We start from the raw sequence: 20,946 nt of genomic DNA on the forward strand, positions 1-20,946 counted from the left end.
AAGAATACCAGGTGGTGTGCAGTAAATGTTTAACAGCAACCTCTCTAAAAACAGAATGGTCCTGATTTGTGTGTCTCCCGGTGTCTCTGGTGTACATTCCCCCAGTATGGACAATTTCAAGCTACCCATGGGCCATAATGAATGCAGAGCTGGGAAGAAATGTACATAATTGGCTCTTGCAAGCCAGTTCAGTGCGCCCCTGCCACATAGAAAAGTAGACTCTCTTCTTGATTATCACCAAAATCAAACAAAAGAGCCAAATTGCATGGCAACACAGTGCTGATATCCGTCTAAGATAAGGTTGCTGACAGCACTGAGAGCTTCACAGTCAGTGGCCAGTGCTTGTTCTTAGCCTTTCCCCGTGTTATTCCATTGAACCTTACATTCTTGGCTAAGTACTATAGTGTCTTTAGTCTACAGATGAGATCCTGGGAAACAGAGAATTAATTGATTTGCTTAAATGTATACAATTTGTAAATGATGGACAAGAGATTTGTTCCAAGTAGATGATTCCAGAGTTTAGATTTCTAAGAGTTGCCTGACCCTAAAGTGACTCTAGGTTTACTATGAACGTTAATTACAAATATTAGGGTGTCTCATGGACACAGTCATTTCTAAGTGTAATGAGGGTTATTGTGTAAATAGGCCCCAAGAAAAACCTTCTAAATAATCACTAATTAAATATTTTTGTATGCCAGTTGAGTAGGAATGCCATTTTATAAAATGTGATTGGGTGTATTTTTAACGTATGGTAGACATGCTCTTACAGTCCTCTTTCCAGGTTTTTATCATTTTGTTTTTTGAGCACATACACCTTTTCAATATCCTTGTGCCTAAGACTGATAGGCCATCAAAATATATTTCAGTTTTAGACAAATAGCAGTTCTTTCTGCTAGAATTCTCTTCTACTTGGACAGTGACTGCAAGATTATTTACGCAGTGTTATAGGCAAATAATTTATAGAAAATGCACTGAAAAAGACAACATCGTTTCCTACCTTCATCAGCAACTTGCATGAATATGATAAAATCATCTACTAATAATCCTAGATTTTGTTATTTTCTACTATTCGTATTAAAGGTCATTTAGCAAATGGGAAGTAAATATAAAATTTTCTAAAACTTATTATTTCATGCTGTTATTTTAATTAATTTTATCTTGTAATTAGTGTTATTTACCTACACTGATTACAAATATAAAAAATAAAAGACTAAAAATTTAAAGTTTTATGTATTTTCAGTATATTGATATGAAAAACTGTAAGAATAATAGAAATACAATTTATTCTAATTTTAGGTCATAAACATACAAAATGGCAATAAAAGGAGTAACTATCTTATAGGAGTTTTGTGAGACCTACATGAAATAATGCGTATAAAACACTTAGCATACTGCCTGCGTAAATACTCAATAGGATTAATGACTATAGTAGCAGTTACTTTACTGCCTAGTATAGTTATTCTTACTAACAGCTTTACCATAGAATTGTACTGAATTACAGGTAATATCAATTTACAGTAAATACTGAGTAAATCCTGTGGATTGTTCACTTTCCTACCAGAATCTCTAAATCTCTATCTAATATCTCTAAAGTGGAAAGCAAGTGACATTCCATTAAGGTATATGAGGAAAATGTGAAAACTTGGGTCTTGATATGTTTTTGGGTAAATGATATTAAAGAAATTTTTATTGATTATTAATACATGGACGGAGCTTTCAGAAAGTTCATGCACTAGAAGGTCATGGCTTGTCCGGGAAGCAGAGTCTCCTCTCACAGGGTGGGCCTTGTGCAGCTTCCTAGCTGTCACAAGGTGACAGCAGTGTCCAGCCTACGCTTCTAAACCTATCTACGCTCTTTCTCGACTCTACTTATTTTATCACCTGGAAAAAAAAAATCACAGTTATGAAGATGATTTCAAAATATTCATGCATTTTCGTTTGTGCTACCCACAGATTTGCTGTTTGCGGCAAAATACTTGGTACAGTTGTTCAATTAATAAATTAGATACACATGCTTCTTTCACAAAAAGACAAAGACTCCAAATTTGCTAACAACTTCTAATGACAAATGAAAGTATTTAGAAGATATATTCAGAGGAATAACATTTAATCTGAACCCTCAAGTTGCCAGTGACATTAACACTGCATGAGAAAATAATTGCTTTCCAAAGAAATTCACGCTATGAAGAGAGCACTTTGAAAACAGATCTTTGGCAGTATTTTCACTATCATGTGACTTTGTTGCTGAAATTTATATGTCATGTATACAAATTGTGACATCTATACCCTTAAAAAGAGCAGAAACTTTTAAAATAGTTTCACTGAGGTTTATTGATACACAGTAATGTGCAGATGTTTAAATATACATACACACACCCCCATGAAACCATCAATATAGTCAAGATAATAAATATAGCCTTGACCTACAGAAGTTTCTGTGGGCCCCTTAGTAATCCCTTCCTTTTGACCCTCCCCATCTTCAGGTGACCATTGTTTTGCTTTCTGTCACTATAAATTACTTTGCATTTTCTAGAATTATTTTGTATAAAGTGAATCATATAATCTGTATTATTTGGCTTTTTTCACTTAACATAATTTTGTGATTCATCGGTGGTGGTGTGTACGTAAATAGTTAATTACTTTTTATTACTTAGTAGTTTATTGTATGGACACACCACAACTAATTTATTTACTTGTTGATAGATACTTGAGTGATTTCCAGTTTTTGGCTATTACACTAAAGCTGCAGGAAACAGTTGGTCTGTGTACAAGCCTTTAAGTGACCGCAGATTTCGTTTCTCTTGGGTAACGATTTATATGTGCAGTGGTGGGTAACCTGGGAGAGGTCTGTAACTGTTTAAGAGACTGCCAAACTGTTTATGAAAGTGATTGTACTCTTACATTCCCCAAATCATGGTATGTGTTCCAGTTCTTTCACATTTGTCATCTGTACACCATCTTTGGTGAAGTGTCTTCTCAAATCTTTTGTCCATCTTTTGTTGTGGTGGTTTGTTTTCTGACTGATTTTTAGTAGCTCTTGATATATTCTGGATACAAGTCATTTTCATTTATCACATAGATTATTTGTCAATATTTGCTTCCAGTCTTTGGCTTGTCTTTTCATTCTCTTAACAGTTTCTTTCTAAGAGCAAAAGTTTTAAACTCTGAAGAAGTCCAGTTGATAATTCAGCCTTTCATTATGATGTTTAACATTGTATTGAAGAAATACTTGCCTAACCTAAGGTCATTAAGACATTTCTCCTCTGTTTTTTTTTTTTTCTAGAAGTTTTATAGTTTTAGGTTCTATAGTTAAGTCTATATTCATTTTGAGTAAATATTTGTATATGATACAAGGTAAGGGTCAAAGTTTTTATTTATTTATTTATTGCTTTTGGATATTTGGTTGTTGCAGCACCACTTGCTGAATCAACCAACTATCCCTTCCTTATGGCCTCACCTTTGCAGGTTGCTGAAAATCACCTGGCCGTGTGTGTGGTCCTATTTCTGTGTTTAGTTCCACTGATCTGTTTGTGCCCCTTGATGCCAGAACCACACTGCTTTAGTTACTATAACTTTATAATAAGAATTGGATTTAGGCAATATAATTTCCTCACCTTCATTCTTTGTTTTCAGAGTTATTTTGGCTAATCTCGGTCCTTTGAATTTCCATATGAATTATAGAAGCGGCTTTTAATTTCCTACAGAAAAGTCTACTGGGATTTTGATTGGATTGATATATGAGTAGTTCAGTTCAAAGGGTGGTGTGAAATCTCTAGCTCTGATTGTGGATTTATCTATTTGTCTATTTTATTTGCAGTTCTATCATTGTTTGCTTCATATATACCAAAACTGTCTTATTAGGTGTGTCGTACTTAGGGTTGTTACGTCCTTGTGATGACCTGACCCTTTTGTTATTTGAAATGATTTTCTTTATTCCTAGTAATAGTTTTGTTCTGAACTCTACCTTGCCTGTTATTATTAATAAAGTCATTGTAACTTTCTTTTGACTGGTATTAAATAGTATATCTTTTCCATCATTTTAATTTTACTCTATGTCTTTATAGTTCAAGTAAAATTCTTGTCAGCAGTATATAGTTGGCCCATACTTTTTTATTCAATCTGACAGTCTTTGATTTCTAATTATGATGTGTAGACCATTCAGATTTTATGTTTGGTGTAAATCTACCATCTTGCTATTTGTTTTCTATGTGTTTTATCTGTTCTTTATTCCCCCTTTTTTTCTCTCTACCTTTAAAATTGAATTTTTAATGATTTTGTTTTACGAAGCAGGTTTTAACTGATACAAATCTCCACAAAGAGTTTTCATTGATTTCGAATGCTTTTTGATAATATGTAAAAACGTAGCTGATTAGTTTGCAGGGTCAACTGATTGACATCAAGAAAAATGGAAATGCGTTTGAATGTCAACCAAACATATTAGTAGTTAGGAAACAAAAATATAAGTGTAATGTTTAAAAACAGCCAATACAACCTTTTTTTTTTTTTTTTTTTTTTTGGAGAGAGAGAATCTCGCTCTATCACCCAGGCTGAAGTGTAGTAGTGCAATCTCAGCTCACTGCAACCTCCACCTCTTGCCTTCCTGGTTCAAATGATTCTCGTGCCTCAACCTCCCAAGTAGCTAGGATTATAGGTGTGTGCCACCGTACCTGGCTAATTTTTTTGTGTTTGTAGTAGAGACAGGGTTTCGCCATGTTGGCCAGGCTAGTCTTGCTGCCTGCCTCTGCCTCCCGAAGTGCTGGGATTACAGGCGTTACCCACAGCCAATACAGCCTTTATTCCATTTGGATCGACATACTTCTTAAGGAATACCTTTCTTAAATAGTATAACTGAAAATCTAAATACCGAAATAAATTAAACTGAACCATCCCTTAAATCATTATCTCCAAAAGTATTACAGAAAGCATTTGATGATTAATAACATTTAAATATAGTACTTTCATTTAAAAATAACTAATTTTTTAGTAAGAACAAAGACTTACTTAGTAGGTAAAATATTTAAAAATATAGCCACTTAATTTTAATGTTTTTAGTTTCTATTTATAATATAAATAATACATGAGTACAGTTTGTGTGCATGTAATTACTGTGTATTCATTCATTGGGTTTGCATTGCCACCATTTGTTTACTGATAGGGTTTTCACAATCAAACATTTTAGTAACCTCTAGACCGAGAGGACTTTGACATCGCCAAGAAGGAAGCTAAATATTTTTAAATGATGAAATAAAGAAAATATCTTCACTCTTGACCCATTTAGCTTCATTCTTTTTTTTTTTTTTTTCTTTTGAGACAGAGTTACACTGTTGTTACCCAGGCAAGAGTGCAGTGGCGCCATCTTGGCTCACTGCAGTCTCCACCTCCCAGGTTCAAGCGATTCTCCTGTCTCAGCCTCCCAAATAGCTGAGATACAGGCGTGCACCCAGCTGATTTTTGTATTTTTAGTAGAGACAGGGTTTTGCCATGTTGGCCAGGCTGGTCTTGAACTCCTGACCTCAGATGATTCACCCACCTGGGCCTCCAAAAGTGCTGGGATTACAGGGGTGAGTGACCTTGCCCAGCTTTCATTTGTATTTTTATGTAGACTGGATAGTCTGACCTACAGATGGTGAGCTAGCCTGTAGAAAATGTTACTTTAAAAATGCAAAATGTTACAAAAGCTACTCTACCTTCTCACCACGTTTTCAGTATTAATTTGCTTCAGACAGTTCCTAATTAATCTCGTCTATTTAATCATTCACAAGAGTAAATATTGACCCATTCCTTTGGCTCCACTGCATGTTTTTATTTTATCTCACATATTAATTTATAATTATTTGTAAAACATTTGCAAACAGATACAGATACACAAGATTTCAACTTAATAGGATGGCAAAATGTACCTATCCATTTTCAATGTAATTACCAATTTATATACCTACTTTATGGACACAGTCTATGACTGACAAATGCAAACCTGTGTTACTCATGTGAGTTCATTGCTGGAACACCAGTAACACCCCAAATTCAGTCCTGTTAAGAATAGTAAAAGCATACAGTCAAGACTAAAAACCAGAGAAGGAAATGTTGTGATTAAACCCTCCCAAGGAAGTTGAATTTGATGCACAGGTGAAATGTAGTAATTAAAGTTTTTGTTGTAATAGATTGAGAAGTACCTTAGATCTTATTGTGATCTTTAAAAATACTAATATTCATTTTCTGATAATAAAATGGATGTGTTTAATTTTTATTATTTAAAAATACAGAAATACAGAGCATTTTAAAGAAGACAAATGCCAAGTAACCTCATTACCAAGAGATGTCTGAGGAAAACTTTTAAAGCAGAGATACCATCTTTTTTTAAAAAAAAAAAAATCTTTTGAATCTGCAAAGTCATGTGTGCACATCCCTGTGCATATGGAAATATGGATAATAATAAATCTACTTTGGTTTTAATTCTAGTTCTGATTCTTTAATAGCAAATTCTGAACTTCAGTGACAAAACATTTTAAATATTATTTTAATTTTGGGTTTTTTTTTTTTGGATTTGCCTTCTAGATGTATCATAGAATTCGCCACTCAGAGTGCATTTACCGGGTAACAATGGAAAAGCTGTCCTACCATAGCATTTGTACTGCAGAAGAGTGGCAAGGCCTCATGCGATTTACCCTTCCTGTGCGTCTCTGCAAAGAAATTGAATTGTAAGTATGTTGCTTTGTCAGTTTCTTCAGGAACGATTTTTAATTGAATTGAACTTAAAGTGAGACAGATTATAGAATTAGAGTCACAATTATTATACTCGTATTACATGTGGAGTTTCATGTGTTGCCATTTTCTCCTTCCAAAGTGATTCCAGATAGTATGAGAGGATTTGGAAATAAAGGCCAGATCTCATCACCTTAAAAAAGAAAATCTGAACTCAGTTTTGAAATGAGCTAACCGAAATTTTAGCATTTCTCGTTAGTCTGTTGCATACTTTATACCATTTAATATTTGACACTCAAAATGGCATTTAACATAAGATATCAAAAAGTTCTCATTTCCCTATAAATTTAAACTTCCAAATTAAATTCAAGAATTTTGTCATAGTTTGACTTTCTTTTTTTTTTTTTTTTTTTGAGACGGAGTCTCGCTCTGTCGCCCAGGCTGGAGTGCAGTGGCCGGATCTCAGCTCACTGCAAGCTCCGCCTCCCGGGTTCACGCCATTCTCCGGCCTCAGCCTCCCGAGTAGCTGGGACTACAGGCGCTGCCACCTCGCCCGGCTATTTTTTGTATTTCTTAGTAGAGACGCTTTATTTTTTAATCCTATGTTAAGATACTTAAGTTACTAGAAGCCGTTTGTATGTTCATTGTAAGTGTAAGCCAACAGTATCTACATAGGAAACCTTCAGAAGTGACTTAGAGCTACTATTTGCCTTACAGTTGAAATTATAGTATATATTATACCATACCGTTAATTCAAGTCTGATGTTGGTAACTAAATTAGCAAATGAAAAATAGGTAATAACTTTGGTGTTTATATTAGTGAAATTGTTATCGCAGTTAAAATAGGAGGTAAAACAATTTCAACTCCAAAAATACTTCTGAAAAGGCTTTTCCCCCCTTTTCTATGATTGTATATGTATCTAATATTTGTAATACACCTTTTTGTTCTTTTAATTTCTCTGATAACAAATGAAGCATCATTTTAAACAGATTAATAGAAAATGAGTCAATAAGTTGGATGTTGGACTAGATTTCTAAGGGAATAAATATGTGGAATTTATTCCTGAAAATCTTTCAGTACCAGAGAGATGTGGCTGAGAAGGCAGAAAAAGGGATGGCTGAGCTCCCAGTGTCTTTTTAGCTCCTTGGTACAAAAAAGTTAAATGATTTTCTTTACTTATTATGTCTATTCTAATTACCTTTAGTGATAAACTGCCCTTTTAACATTTCAGATTCCACTTTGACATTGGTCCTTTTGAAAACATGTGGCCTGGAATTTTTGTCTACATGGTTCATCGGTCCTGTGGGACATCCTGGTATGAATGACTTTAAAATTTACTGTTTGAAATATTGGGTGACATAACCTCTTCCTCCTTCTACATATATGCCTCACCACCATCTTTGTTTGAAATTATTTTAAAATATTGCATATATAAATTACTTTTTTTCTAAATATTCAAATAAAAAAGGGCTGAGATTATTGTACAAATACGCAGCCTTTTCAGATTTTCTGCTGGGGCTCTAGCAACGTGGTTGTAGCCTGGTTAAAAAACAAATCCACAAAGCTTTCATAAAAACAGAGGCTAGAATTTCATTTGGCGGTGTAACTGAAAGAGACAGGGGTTACTACTGACCAGAATGTTTATGCAGCCAGCAAACATATGAAAAAAAGCTCATCGTCACTGGTCATTAGGGAAACGCAAATCAAAACCACAATGAGATACCATCTTATGACAGTTAGAATGGCGATCATTAAAAGGTCGTGAAACAACAGATGCTGGAGAGGATGTGGAGAAATAGGAACACTTTTATGCTGTTGGTGGGAGTGTAAATTAGTTCAACCATTGTGGAAGACAGTATAGTGATTCCTCAAGGATCTAGAACTAGAAATACCATTTGACCCAGCAATCCCATTACTGGGTTTATACCCGAAGGATAATAAATCATTCTACTGTAAAGACACATGCACATGTATGTTTATTGCGGCACTGTTCACACTAGCAAAGACTTGGAACCAACCCAAATGCCCATCAATGATAGACTGGATTAAGAAAATATGGCACATATACACCATGGAAACTAGGCAAACATAAAAGGATGAGTTCATGTCCTTTCATGGATGAAGCTGGAAACCCTCATTCTCAGCAAACTAACACAGAAACAGAAAACCAAACACCACATGTTCTCACTCTTAAGTGGGAGCTGAACAATGAGAGCACATGGACACAGGGAGGGGAACATCACATACCAGGGCCTGTCAGGGGTCAGGGGCTAAGGGAGGGATAGCATTAGGAGAAATACCTAATGTGGATGAAGGGTTGATGGGTGCAGCAAACCATCATGGCACATGTGTACCTATGTAACAAACCTGCACGTTCTGCACATGTACCCTGGAACTTAAAGTATAATAAAAATTTAAAAAATGTTTAGAATACCACGTGTAAATAGCATCAACTTTCAACCTGCCATCATGTATCTATTAGAATAGATCAAAAAGTAACATGTCTTCTTATTCAAAGTGTGGCACCATTTCATTGCAAATCTTTTCCCCACCCAATTTGGCTGTCCTAGAGGCCTTTCCTGACTTTATATCTGATCCTTTACAGTGTGAACATGCAATGTTAAAATGCAAGGAATTGTTTTCTTTTGCTCTTTTTTACTCATTTAGGAATTAAATGTCTTATAGAACCTCTTAGTTTCTCTAGAACTTAATTGTCATTCCTCTTGAAGTCTGTGTTTTTCCTATCTGTGACTTTTTGTAAATTAGTGTTTCAAAAGGATGCACATAGGATACCTAACTCCAGTTAATTCTCAGAATGCAGTTGAGAGTTTGACCAGTTGGAATTCTTAAAATGCCATACCTTATACTTCAAATACATTTGAAAATTTTCAGTGGAGAAAAACACAGGTTACATATTTTTTTAAGTTTTTATGAATTCTCGACCTCCTTGGTATTTCAGAAAGCCTTGTATTATATATGCTTTTGTTTTAAGCTGTCTCAAGTCTATTTTGAGAGTTTAGAGAGTCTTAAATACGTATAAGTACATAATAATATAAACACATAGTATAACAATATGTGTAATAAAATATACATTATTTTATATACTATGTAAGTATTTGGATATGTTCATTTGGGACTTAACAATTTTAGTATATAATAAAACTTAATACTTTGGAATTGCTTTGAAAAGTCTCATGATACACATATTTGCAGTTTGTAAGTCTGAATATTCTTTTTGGAAAATATTAGCTCAAAATACCTGTTAGCAAGATGGTGCTGGGTTGTTGTCCTTTGAGCACTGTGGGGTTTAGGAAATGAACATATAACTAAAGAAAATCATGAGGGCTGGTGACAGGTGACTGTGTACGAATACTGATATTTTCTCGCCGGTGGGACAGTTACTATATCACAACAGATACCATAAAAGAGTCTTTATTCTCTTCTTTTTGGCTAGAGAACTGGAAAGGAACTGGTGAATGAGTTTCCAGTGCTTATGGATTCAGTCAGGGTGGAAATCTTTAGAGTTGTAAGTGTGTAAGATACAGACATATGTGTACCTAAACTAGGGGGTTCTCCTGCAATCTAGTGATTCTCTCTGGTTTCGGTCATAACAGTTTCTTTTCCATGCAGCTTTGAGCTCGAAAAGTTGTGTCGTTTTATTATGTCTGTGAAGAAGAACTATCGGCGGGTTCCTTATCACAACTGGAAGCATGCGGTCACTGTAGCACACTGCATGTACGCCATACTTCAGAACAACCACGCGCTTTTCACAGACCTTGAGGTGGGTATGCACTCTTCACCGCTGTTTCTCGTAACCTCAGTGGATTTAATACTGTGTATCGGGAGCACATTAATGACATGGATTTGTGACATGTTATTCCAAGACAAATTTTGGCTTACTAAATCAAGGGCATCCCGTTTTTAGATTCCTATACCCGAGCATTTAGCATATTATTTTGTATAAGAAATGTAGATAAAAGAAATTTTAACTGCATCAAAATATCCCCCAAGGAATCACTAATTTTGTAGCCTTCTCTATTAAAGCCTTCTCTATTAAAGCTTAAATGTTCTGAAGGGATATAAACAGTGAATTTTATTCATTGCTTATATGCCCTGGATAATGTAGATGTATCCTGTCTATTTGAGAACCTAGAGCATTAAATACTGTGAAGACAGAAATGATTTTGACCTCCTCTAGCATGAGGAAACAAAGGATCTGAAATGTTTAATTAATTTGCCCAACTTTAAATACCCAGAGTTGGTGACATATCCAAAGCTTTCAGAATCTCAGAGTTAGAATTGGAGATGGCCACTTCCATTCGTCAACCACAGTCACAGTCCCTTACTTGAAAGCCAGGCTTAGCGCTTAGTGACTCGTGGCCACAAAGGATGCTGATTCTACATCTGGACAATCCCGACTTTGAAGGATATCCCTGCCTCTGACCACACTGATCCTGGGAGTGTCTGCTCACACTTTAGATGGAGTCCTCCTTTCTGTCCTCTGTAAAACTGGTTTCATCTTTTAGGGGACCTATGACTGTCCAGAGAAAGGAGCTGTTATCTTTGTGATACATAAATTGTGCTTTTCTCAAATTCACATTTAATCTAGAATCCAGTGCTTGTGAAGGTCCATCCTATCCTTTTCCATCCTATTGGACCAAATTCACAATCTGCGTGGAAAACTCGAAAGATGCATTCTAGGAAAAAAAAAAAATAGTAGCATTTTAAAGAAAGAATAAAAAATTATCCTCTAGTTTTTGTTGCTTTTTCAGAACAATTGTTAGTTCAAGTGGAGTTTAACCTAATCAGTAATTTATTATTTATTACCTCCGCCCAAAATATCCAGATGAAATCGGTCCTTTTTTCCTGTTTGTCGTAACAAAGTCCTTTTCTATTGAACCCCATATTGTTGAGACTTTGAGCATTTTCTCCATTCTATTCCTTTTAAGAAAGCAATTTCATTGTCTTGTTTTGCCATTTTGCCATACCTTATGAGTTTAAGAACTATAGAAATTATACTTTCAAATTGCATTGCAATTTATATTCAAAAAGTTGAAAATTTAACGGTAAGTGAGAAAAACTTTGTTGATACATATTGACTCTCATTTAAGTTCCTAATTCATTTCTGGAATTATATCATTACATTTTCCCAAAACATCAGATCGTTTTGGCTGAAAAATAATCCCCAAATGACATATGTAAATATTTAAAACATATTTTATAAAGAAGAAATTTAACCTCTAAGAGAACTATTAGAAGTTATCGTTTGATCTTGTTAAAGGGAAATGCTTAAGAAGGGTGATTCTTTATACATTATTTTCAGATGTATGATTCTGGCACACCTTTAATAAAACTACTGAAGGTCACATCAATTTTAAAAGTGAGTTTAAAAACTAGAAAGATGATAACTTTTACGTATTGTGCAAGATTGTAAAACTCTTGAGATTTCTTATCAGGTACATCATGATGACACAGCAGCATAAAACATGGAAACCACCCCAAAACAAAATGATATTCACAACATAATTAATTCAGTTATCTTAAGAATGCCAGGCAAGTATGATTGTTAACGTGATACTTCATGGGGTTAGGGGTTGCTGGTGAGATTTCCCTTCCAATTATGTTGCGGGAAAAACCAGTCCTGCATTATCAGGATAAAGAAGCACGCATATCGCTAAAAATGCGCCCGTGAGAACTTCTGCCGACTCCCATCCCAGCACCCCCATCTGTCCGCATCTGCCCTCAGCAGGCTCTGCCTTGCACACTTCTCTTAAACCTTCACACTCCTCTCCAGCACTGACCCTTCTGCTTTGTCATATCTGTCGCCACCACCTCTTTGAGAGCACTGCCTACCAGTGCTTCCCTCTCTTCTCTCTCCTCCGTTATCATGCTCTCACCCGTCTTTTCTGGACCATTGCCATCTGCATGGACGCATGCAGTTTTTACTTCCCTCTTAGAATATGCTCTGATCTGCCACTCTCCTCAGCTCCCTCCCTGTTACTTAGCTCTTCTTTGCAGTAAACCCCATGTAAGTGTTACCCTACTGGCTCTTTCAAAATCCTCTCCTTGCATTCTTTCTGCAAACAACTCTGATCAAGCTTCTGAACTTAACACCCCGGAAAATGCCCTGCTCCAGGTCACCAGTGACCTGCACCCAGCGAGATCCGAGGGTCAGCCCTCAGTGTCTTCACTTGAATCCCAGGACATTCAGCACTCGGTTTTCCTGCTAATGCACCAGCTGTTCCTTCCTTGGGATTTTTTGTTTGTTTGTTTTTGTTTTGTTGTTGTTGTTTTTTTCTTAATCCTTCTCTTTCCTCAGACTTAGACCATGCAGGCTGTTCCCCCTTTACAGGTATAATTTGTCTTTCAAAATAAAATTCTGATTGTGATTGTTATTAACACATTGAGTCTCTTAATATTCTTTAAACACTTCAATCTTTTCAAGCAGTGTTTGGCATAACCTGCATTCCACTCAAAATCCCTTCATGAGAGAATAGAAACCGTCATATGAAATTTGTTATAATAGGATTTAACCTCTAGAGTTCTGATTCTTTCTTCCCTTCAATTTTTATCAAGTATTTAATTGCCCACTGGATGATTTATTTTAGAATTGGGAGTACTTGAGAGCTTAGACCTTGACCCTCCTCCGACCTCAAACTACAACCTTGGTGAGCTCAGCCAATCATGTGGCCTTAAATGCCACATGGGCACTTTCTCTGGCAAAGGCCTATCTCCAGGCCTTGAGGCTTCAGTAGCTGCTACCTGTCAAAACAAAATCTCCGCTTGTCAAATCTCCTCTTGACTATCAAGTAGACTCCTGGCCTCAGTCTAAATGTGAACTCCTGACCTCTCTCCTGAAACCCATTCCACCTGTACTTCTCCCATATCAGTTGATGCTGATCATTACAGCTTCTAAGACCAAAACATTTGAGGTCATACTTGACCCCTTATCACCTCCTTTCTTTTCACACTTTGACAGTCAAAAAATCCTGTTGGTTCTGCCTGCAAAACGCATCCAGACTTTAATCACCTCTTAGAAGCTTTCATTGTTGTTATCCTGGTCTAAAGCTCTATTATATTTTGCCTCAATTACTTTAGAAACCTCCTCACTGATCTCTCATCCTTCTGGAGTCTGTTTTCAACACAGTTGCCAGAATAATCTTGTAAACATAGAACCAAAATGATAACACTGCTCTGTTAAAAAACCCTGTGATAATAGTTCCTCTGATCACTGAGAATATAAGCCTTGTATATTGACTGCCTCCCCTCCCCTTGACCCCACTGGCCACCTTCCTGATCCTCCAAGTCTCAGGGCACACTCACCTCCAAGTTTATGTTGTCACTGCTCCCCTGCCCTGTGTGCTCCTCTCCCACACTGCACTTGCCTCTCTCCTTCCCCTCTTTCAGGTCTCTCCTCACACCTGGCCTTTTAATGAGGCGCGCCTGCCTAGTTTATTTTGTACTCAGCCTGACTTTCTTTAATTTCCGTTAGTCTGCTCTGTCTTTCTTTCTATATATTTGCCATTTTTACATGCGATATGATTTACCTGTTATATTTATTGTTTATAATAGCAATAGTATTGTTAGATAACATCGAATAGATTTTGCTGAAACTGGCCTTTCTTTCCTTGTGCAGGTTTGCTTTATCTGTAATTTTTTGGAGCATTTGCTTTATACCTTTAAGTTGATACCTCCTGCACCTTTTCCTAGAATTGAGAGAGAAACTCAAAAATAATTTGACTATCGTTCATAAGCAGAGAAACAAAGAAAGGGGCTACAAATGAGTTAGATTATCTGGAATTTCAAAGATTCCTAAGGATTTGCTATATTTGTGTAGGATTCTTTATGCCAGAATGCCATGTTTGTGCTATATTAATGCCAGAAAGTAATGTGACATGAATGTAAGCGGTAAGTCTGCTCATGTGTGTTTCTGTGTTTTGAACATCTCTGCATCATGTTGTTTTTTAAAGCGCAAAGGACTGCTGATCGCGTGTCTGTGTCATGACCTAGACCACAGAGGCTTCAGTAACACCTACCTGCAGAAGTTCGACCACCCTCTAGCAGCTCTCTACTCCACTTCCACCATGGAGCAGCACCACTTCTCCCAGACCGTGTCCATCCTCCAGGTGAGTCACCGCACACCATCTCCTGCTTAGTCTCAAGGGCTGTCTGGGAGATAGTGGTACTTCATAGGTGGAAAAGGAAGATCATTATGGCTTCCTTAAAAGCAATAGCTATATTTTATTGTAGAACCTTATATTTATAGTCCTCATTAAATAATAGTGTTTTTTGCATAAAGAATCCTTTACAAAGAATTTGAATATACGTATTTTGCACTTACATTTGTTTTTTAAATATTGTATCAATAAGTACATGTAACCCTAAAGCATTACTTATTTTATGTAATTTAAATCAATTAATTCTATAGATTCTCATATTCTTGAACCAGAACGTATTGAACAGTAAATCTTAAAAGTTAGGTAAATACAAGGTTTTAAGGGCATTGTAGCTTTTTTCTTTTTTTTAGATTGTGTGTTTTGTTTATTTATTTTATTACCTTTAAGATGTTCTTGGTAATTGATGTAGACAATCACAGATATCACTTCAACATGGGATATATGCGCTCCTTCTTTCTTAAATGATTTTTCTCAAACTCACCTTACCAAGGTAGCCATTACATCATAATGATTTGATTCCTATCACAAACAGTTTTAAAAAATATAATCTCTGTTCAGCTTGAGTATAGTGGGCCCTATATTTTCCCCTCACTGTCAGCACCTCTAAGTAGGAAGAGAAATCCTTGTTACGTCTTCCAATCATGAGTCTAAGGGAAAGGATTTTGAGTTTTGAGGATGTCATAGCAAAATGCCAACAGTGACTCTGCCAGTAACTGGCCATAGGCAAGTTGTGAAGCAGAATAGGTTTTGCCACTTGGTGCAGTTTTTCTCTGTTGAATAAGCCAGGCCTCCTCTAAATGCCAGGATTTTGTTTTCTCCCCTCAGTTTCCCAAAGGCTTCTCTTAGTGCCTCCTCATTTGACTTAACTGTCCATGTGATTGGTAGTGCTGCATGCTCAGTCCTTTCTAAAACCCAGCAAAACTGACCTTCCAGGTCTCATGTCCTCAGTCTCACGAAAGTCAGTGGTCACCTTACTCGATTCTGGGTGCTCTTCGAATTACCTGCTGGGGAGAAGTGAAAAGTATTTCAGATATGGAGCTATTTTAGTCATTTTCAAGCCATCCCCAGTAGGCAGCTGATGTTAAGCTTGCTCATGGGCCAGTTGACTCCTGAAAGCAACGTGTAGTCATCATTCCTGTCATTTGCTTGACACCAGCTCTTTCCTTTTTAAATGACATATGTTTACATAGATATGTCCATGCATAAAACAAGGATACATAGAAATGTAAGCAGGATAAAAGGCATGTGTGCATATGTATGTGTACATATATTTATACATATATGTAACACATGCTTTCTGTAAATGGATGAACATTCTAAAACTTCATGACAGCTGATGTCTACTTTGACCTCACTCATCAATGGAGACTCTTTATTTGTCTAAGATGAATAAACACCAGAAACAACATCAGGGCAACTTCACTTAGAAATAATTAGGAGTCACTGAATTAGCATCCCATGTCCTAAATGAATTCATGCATTTGACAGTGCGCCATTGCTACCAGTTTAATCACAGCTGAATTTCAATAGCCAGTATAGAGTTTCTTTAGAAAGCCTGTATTAAATACAATAGGATTAGTTTTGAAGGAGACCAGATTTGCGAAGTTTATTGCCACTGAGTAGAATAAAAAATAAACCTTGTAATATAGCAGTCACATCAAGGCGGGTGGGGATGGGGAGGCTCCAGGTCCACCTAAGCCCTGGGAAGACTTGGCCCAGTTGCTGACATCAAAAAATGGATGTTTAGGGTGGTTTGCCTCCAGTTTGGCAAACCCTCAGCGATGTGGCGATTTCAGATGACTTAAGGCAGTGTTCCTAAAAAAGATGAGAACTACTAACGGGAACTCATGGCAGTAAGTTAAGTTCAGACAGGTAAGCTGTTGGCATTCAAAAAGGAGTGGGAGAATATATTCAGATACTAGAGCTGGAATTTCAGTCATTGGTGAAGTAATAATAATGGCAAATTTGTTCTCCTAGCTAGAGAAGATAAGGTACTAGATACACCACAAAAACAGAAGCTGGGAATAAGAACTCGGGATTGCTGCAAATTAAGATGAAAAGCACTACCAGTTTGAAAACAAATTTATGTATTCGATTGACCAAATCCCTTCAATTTGACCTATGCCCAGAGAGAAATGATATTGAAGCCATAAACAGACAGCCCAATCTACATGAGCAGGAATATTCAGGAAAGAGTGTCTTCCTCTTCTGAAAATTTCTGTGCTCTTGGCTGATTTTGCAGTAATCCTCATGATACTTCTCTGAGTGGTTTTTTTTTTTTTTTCAGATTCATCTAACTTGTCCCTGAAATTCAATTTAATAACAAACAGATTTATTGAGCACCTTCTATTTGCCAACACATGTTTTAAGCACTGGGGATATAGTGATAAATAGAACAACCACAAATCCTTGTCCTCTGGAACTCACAGTCTAGAGTGAGGAAGGCCTGAGTTCCCTGACTTCGGCCCTCACGTTGTTCTTCTCATTGGCCCACCACCTGGCACACCCATGACTCTAACTGACAGTGGTATCCTGAGGACTCTCAGACCCGTGTGATTCTGCCTAGTGCTCAATAGGACTTCTGCCCAAGCACCTGAACCTTGTATTCCGTATGGCCCGAATTGTGCTTTGGTATTACACTTTAGGTGCCTTTTGTATTTTGTATCTCTGTGGTGGCAACCTCATTGACCCAGGAAAGCAGGCTGATGACCTTAGAGTCACCATTTTTCCCTTCTTTAGCCTTATCTTCCCATCCCTCCATCCTGTTACCACCAAGTGCTGCTGATTTTATGTTTCATCAAAAGACACCTACAAGCTTGACTAATTAAGATGCTATCCTTGGGTAACAGTTAAAAATTCCAACTTCCAGTCATTAAAATAGAACATTATGTAGTTTCATGATATGAATGCCTGTGATACTTCTGTTTATCCACAAGAGACTTTTCCCATTGCTTTCTTGATCTGCATTGCCACACAGATGATTGTGAGCATGGCACTGCCCATCCTCGGGTCACACAGATGGATACAACATAAGCAATTTTGTGTATGATGGTTGGAAATAGTTCCCCGTCAGGCATCTTCACAGGTGTGTGTTGCATATGTGGCTGCTTATTGTAGTTTTGCCAACCTGAGTGCCAGCTTTCAGTATGGCTGCCAGTGGTATCTACTGGATAAGCAGGGCATTCAGGAGAATACTGCTAGCTAACACAGTGACAACAGCAAGCAAGGAGAATATTACAATAGATTTGAAAAAGCTATCCTTCAATCGCTCTGTCTCTCTCTCTCCCTCCCTCCCTCCCTCCCTCTCTCTCCCTCCCTCCCTCTCCATCTCCCTCCACACACACACACACACACACACACACACACACACACACACTTGCACATACACACACACGTTACTCATGGTAGAGAAAAGCAGGAAGTGTGTATTTGCTCACAGCTTGCCTTGACCTTGGTTACAGTGATAGGGATGCAGTAGATAATCCCATGTTGAGTGGGCAGTGGGAAGAGATTAAGTCATGAAGTAAGGGTAAATACAAGACCATCTGCAGAGAAGGTCAATCTGCATCCCTGAGCTTCCCATTGTGTCTTAATGCTGGCCATCAGGATTGTTTTCGTGGTGTTCGGGGCCGTTGCTGTGTAGAGGTCATGGTGGACATTTAGCAGAGAGGAAACTCACTTGAGTCTCTAGTAAATGGTAATCTGGCCCCTCTGACCACTACAGCTCCCAAGTGGCAAGCACCGTCCCTACTTGACATCCCAGTTTCAGCCTTCCTTGTATTTTGTCTGTTTTTCCACCTTTTCCCCCTTATCCATCAGTGTTTCCCTGAGTGTTTTTGTCTCAAATCCATCCTCCAAGTATATGTCTGAATATGTTTTTCTCCTGTTTAAAAGTCATTAGTGGCTCTCTGGGGCCTCTGGAATAATTTCCTGTTTTCTCAGTTGATATACAAGTCTTTTATGAGTGGCCCCTGTCTGTTCCAGGACTACAGTATCTGCTCTGCTTCTGTAGTTTCAGACCGTATCTTAACTCTGTGCCATTGGCCGGGTTCCCTCTACGTGTAATTACCCCACACCCTTTCTGTGGTCCCCAACTCAGGCATGACCTCATCCAGTAAAATTCTTTGACTGCATCCCCACATCACTGGGGTACAGCACTGCCCCCTTTTGAGCGCCTGAGCACCTCAAGCATACATACGTCTTAGTGGTTTGTGTTTGTTTGTTTGTTTGTTTTTAACATTGTATTGACGTTTTCTGTTTGTGAGTTCAGCTTCCCACCTCTTCTGAATTAGAAGCTGTTAAGGAGAGTCACTGCCCCTTCTTCACCCCTGGACTCACAGGCTCATCTCTGGGGCTGTTGATATGGGCACAAGTGGAAGTGTGAAGGTAGAGCATGGGGAGGGAAAGATGCAGAGTGGGCAGAACCAGCACTCAGAGACTGAACCTGAAGCTTTATGTAAGGTTAGTGAGTAGCTGTGTCCGGTGGGACAGAGAGCTGAGACGCTGAGCAGGGGAAGAAGGCAAGCAGATTGCTTTCATGTGAGGAGACTGTTTTGTGTGGACAGTTACATCCAAGAACGTAGGTGAGCTTTGTTTTCTTGCCTAAAACTTACTAGCTTACAATTAGTAATGGTGATTGAACCATTATTGCTGGAATATTAAATCAATTTATTCTGTTTACTCATGAGATATTGATTATTTTGAACATTGAAACTATACTTTTTTCTTTCTTTTGCCTTCTTTGAATACCCCATTTTGACTTTGAAAATAGTCAAAATTTTAGAAAACAGACCAATTAGGAATGATTATTCTCATTATTAAGAACATTTCCTTAATATTCCACTAATCTTAAATTATCTGTTGCTTTTGAAATGTGATCATATTTCAGAAAATTATCTATTTATATCAACATTTTGGGATCCCGTGGCTTCTTACTACTCTTTACAGCAGCACTATTTCTGTGACTCAGCTAGAGAGTTCTTCCAATTTGTCTACACTAGGTACAATTTGCTGTTGTGTATTACAATTATACTTAAATTATTGTACTTATATTCAACTGTACTGGTAATCTAAAATACGTGACACAGTGGCTAGTTTAAATCCGTCCTTTTCTACAGCTGTGTTCTGAATAGAAAAGGTATTTGGCTATCAAATTCATTTTTAGGCATACATTTGTTTTTTCATCTCTCCTTTAACTCTGACTGTAGAAGTTTTACTGGTAGATTTTATCATCATCATCATCATCATCATCAATCATCACTATTATAATAGTAATCATTTTATCATATATTGGGTACTTACAATGCACCAGAAACTTAAATGTTTTGTACATATTTTAATACAGTTTATTTTTATTATATCCCCATGAGATAGATATTATTATTTATTTTCATTTTACAGATGAGAATAATATGCATCAAAGAGGTTAAGTATTCTATTTGTCACATCACTAATCAGTGGCAGAATGACATTAAAAACTAGAATTATTTGGCTCCAAAATCTGTGCTCTTAATTACAGTACTATAATGCTTCCTAATATGTGGTTTGATGTACTAGGTAATTAAATTTCAAAATCAGTATTATAGATACTTTAAAGGCATTGCCATCATGAATGTTTGATGCACTTAGTTGCATCATTGACATTTTTTTTCCAAAAGTAGTAGTTCCCTAATCCTCCAGCAGTGGACAGAATACTAAGAGCCTTTAGGATCCTCATGATTAAGGGCTGGAAGGAGTATTGACAATCATCTATTCAAGGCAGTCCCGGGGTCATCTTTCAGCATCAGCACCAATTTCAACATTGTTTCCATTCTCTAATACCAGATCTCAGCCCCAGCGTTGACATACAACCAGAGCCTACCTGTGGGCTTCCGTAGAGTTAAGAATTATATGCTGTTCACCCGCATAAAGTTTTAGAAACATTCCTAGGTATAAAAAGTCTACTATTTCCTGCTCGATTGATGCAAAATGGAATCAACTAGCTTGAATTAACATAGACTTCAAACTACGTAACTATAGTAAAATTATCAATTGGTGTATAAAAGTATTATAATGCATTATAAGGAT

General features: G+C 37.1%; 1 protein-coding gene across 10 annotated transcripts in view; it reads left to right on the forward strand.

Moving 5' to 3' along the window:
- The window catches only part of PDE10A (phosphodiesterase 10A), a 676,118-nt gene that overhangs the window by 608,855 nt on the left and 46,317 nt on the right, over positions 1-20,946 (forward strand). For 8 of the 10 annotated variants that reach the window (XM_074036771.1, XM_015448495.4, XM_015448494.4 and 5 more), the window contains 4 exons: positions 6,556-6,698; positions 7,935-8,018; positions 10,334-10,484; positions 14,674-14,829. In XM_074036771.1, the coding sequence (XP_073892872.1) occupies positions 6,556-6,698; positions 7,935-8,018; positions 10,334-10,484; positions 14,674-14,829 (534 nt within the window). Of the gene's footprint in view, positions 1-6,555; positions 6,699-7,934; positions 8,019-10,333; positions 10,485-14,673; positions 14,830-20,946 lie in introns of those variants that run through there. The other 2 variants (XR_012433277.1, XR_012433276.1) reach the window with 1 other exon arrangement.

The sequence above is a fragment of the Macaca fascicularis genome, chromosome 4, assembly GCF_037993035.2.
Source record: "Macaca fascicularis isolate 582-1 chromosome 4, T2T-MFA8v1.1".
In the NCBI taxonomy this organism is placed as follows: Eukaryota; Metazoa; Chordata; class Mammalia; order Primates; family Cercopithecidae; genus Macaca; species Macaca fascicularis.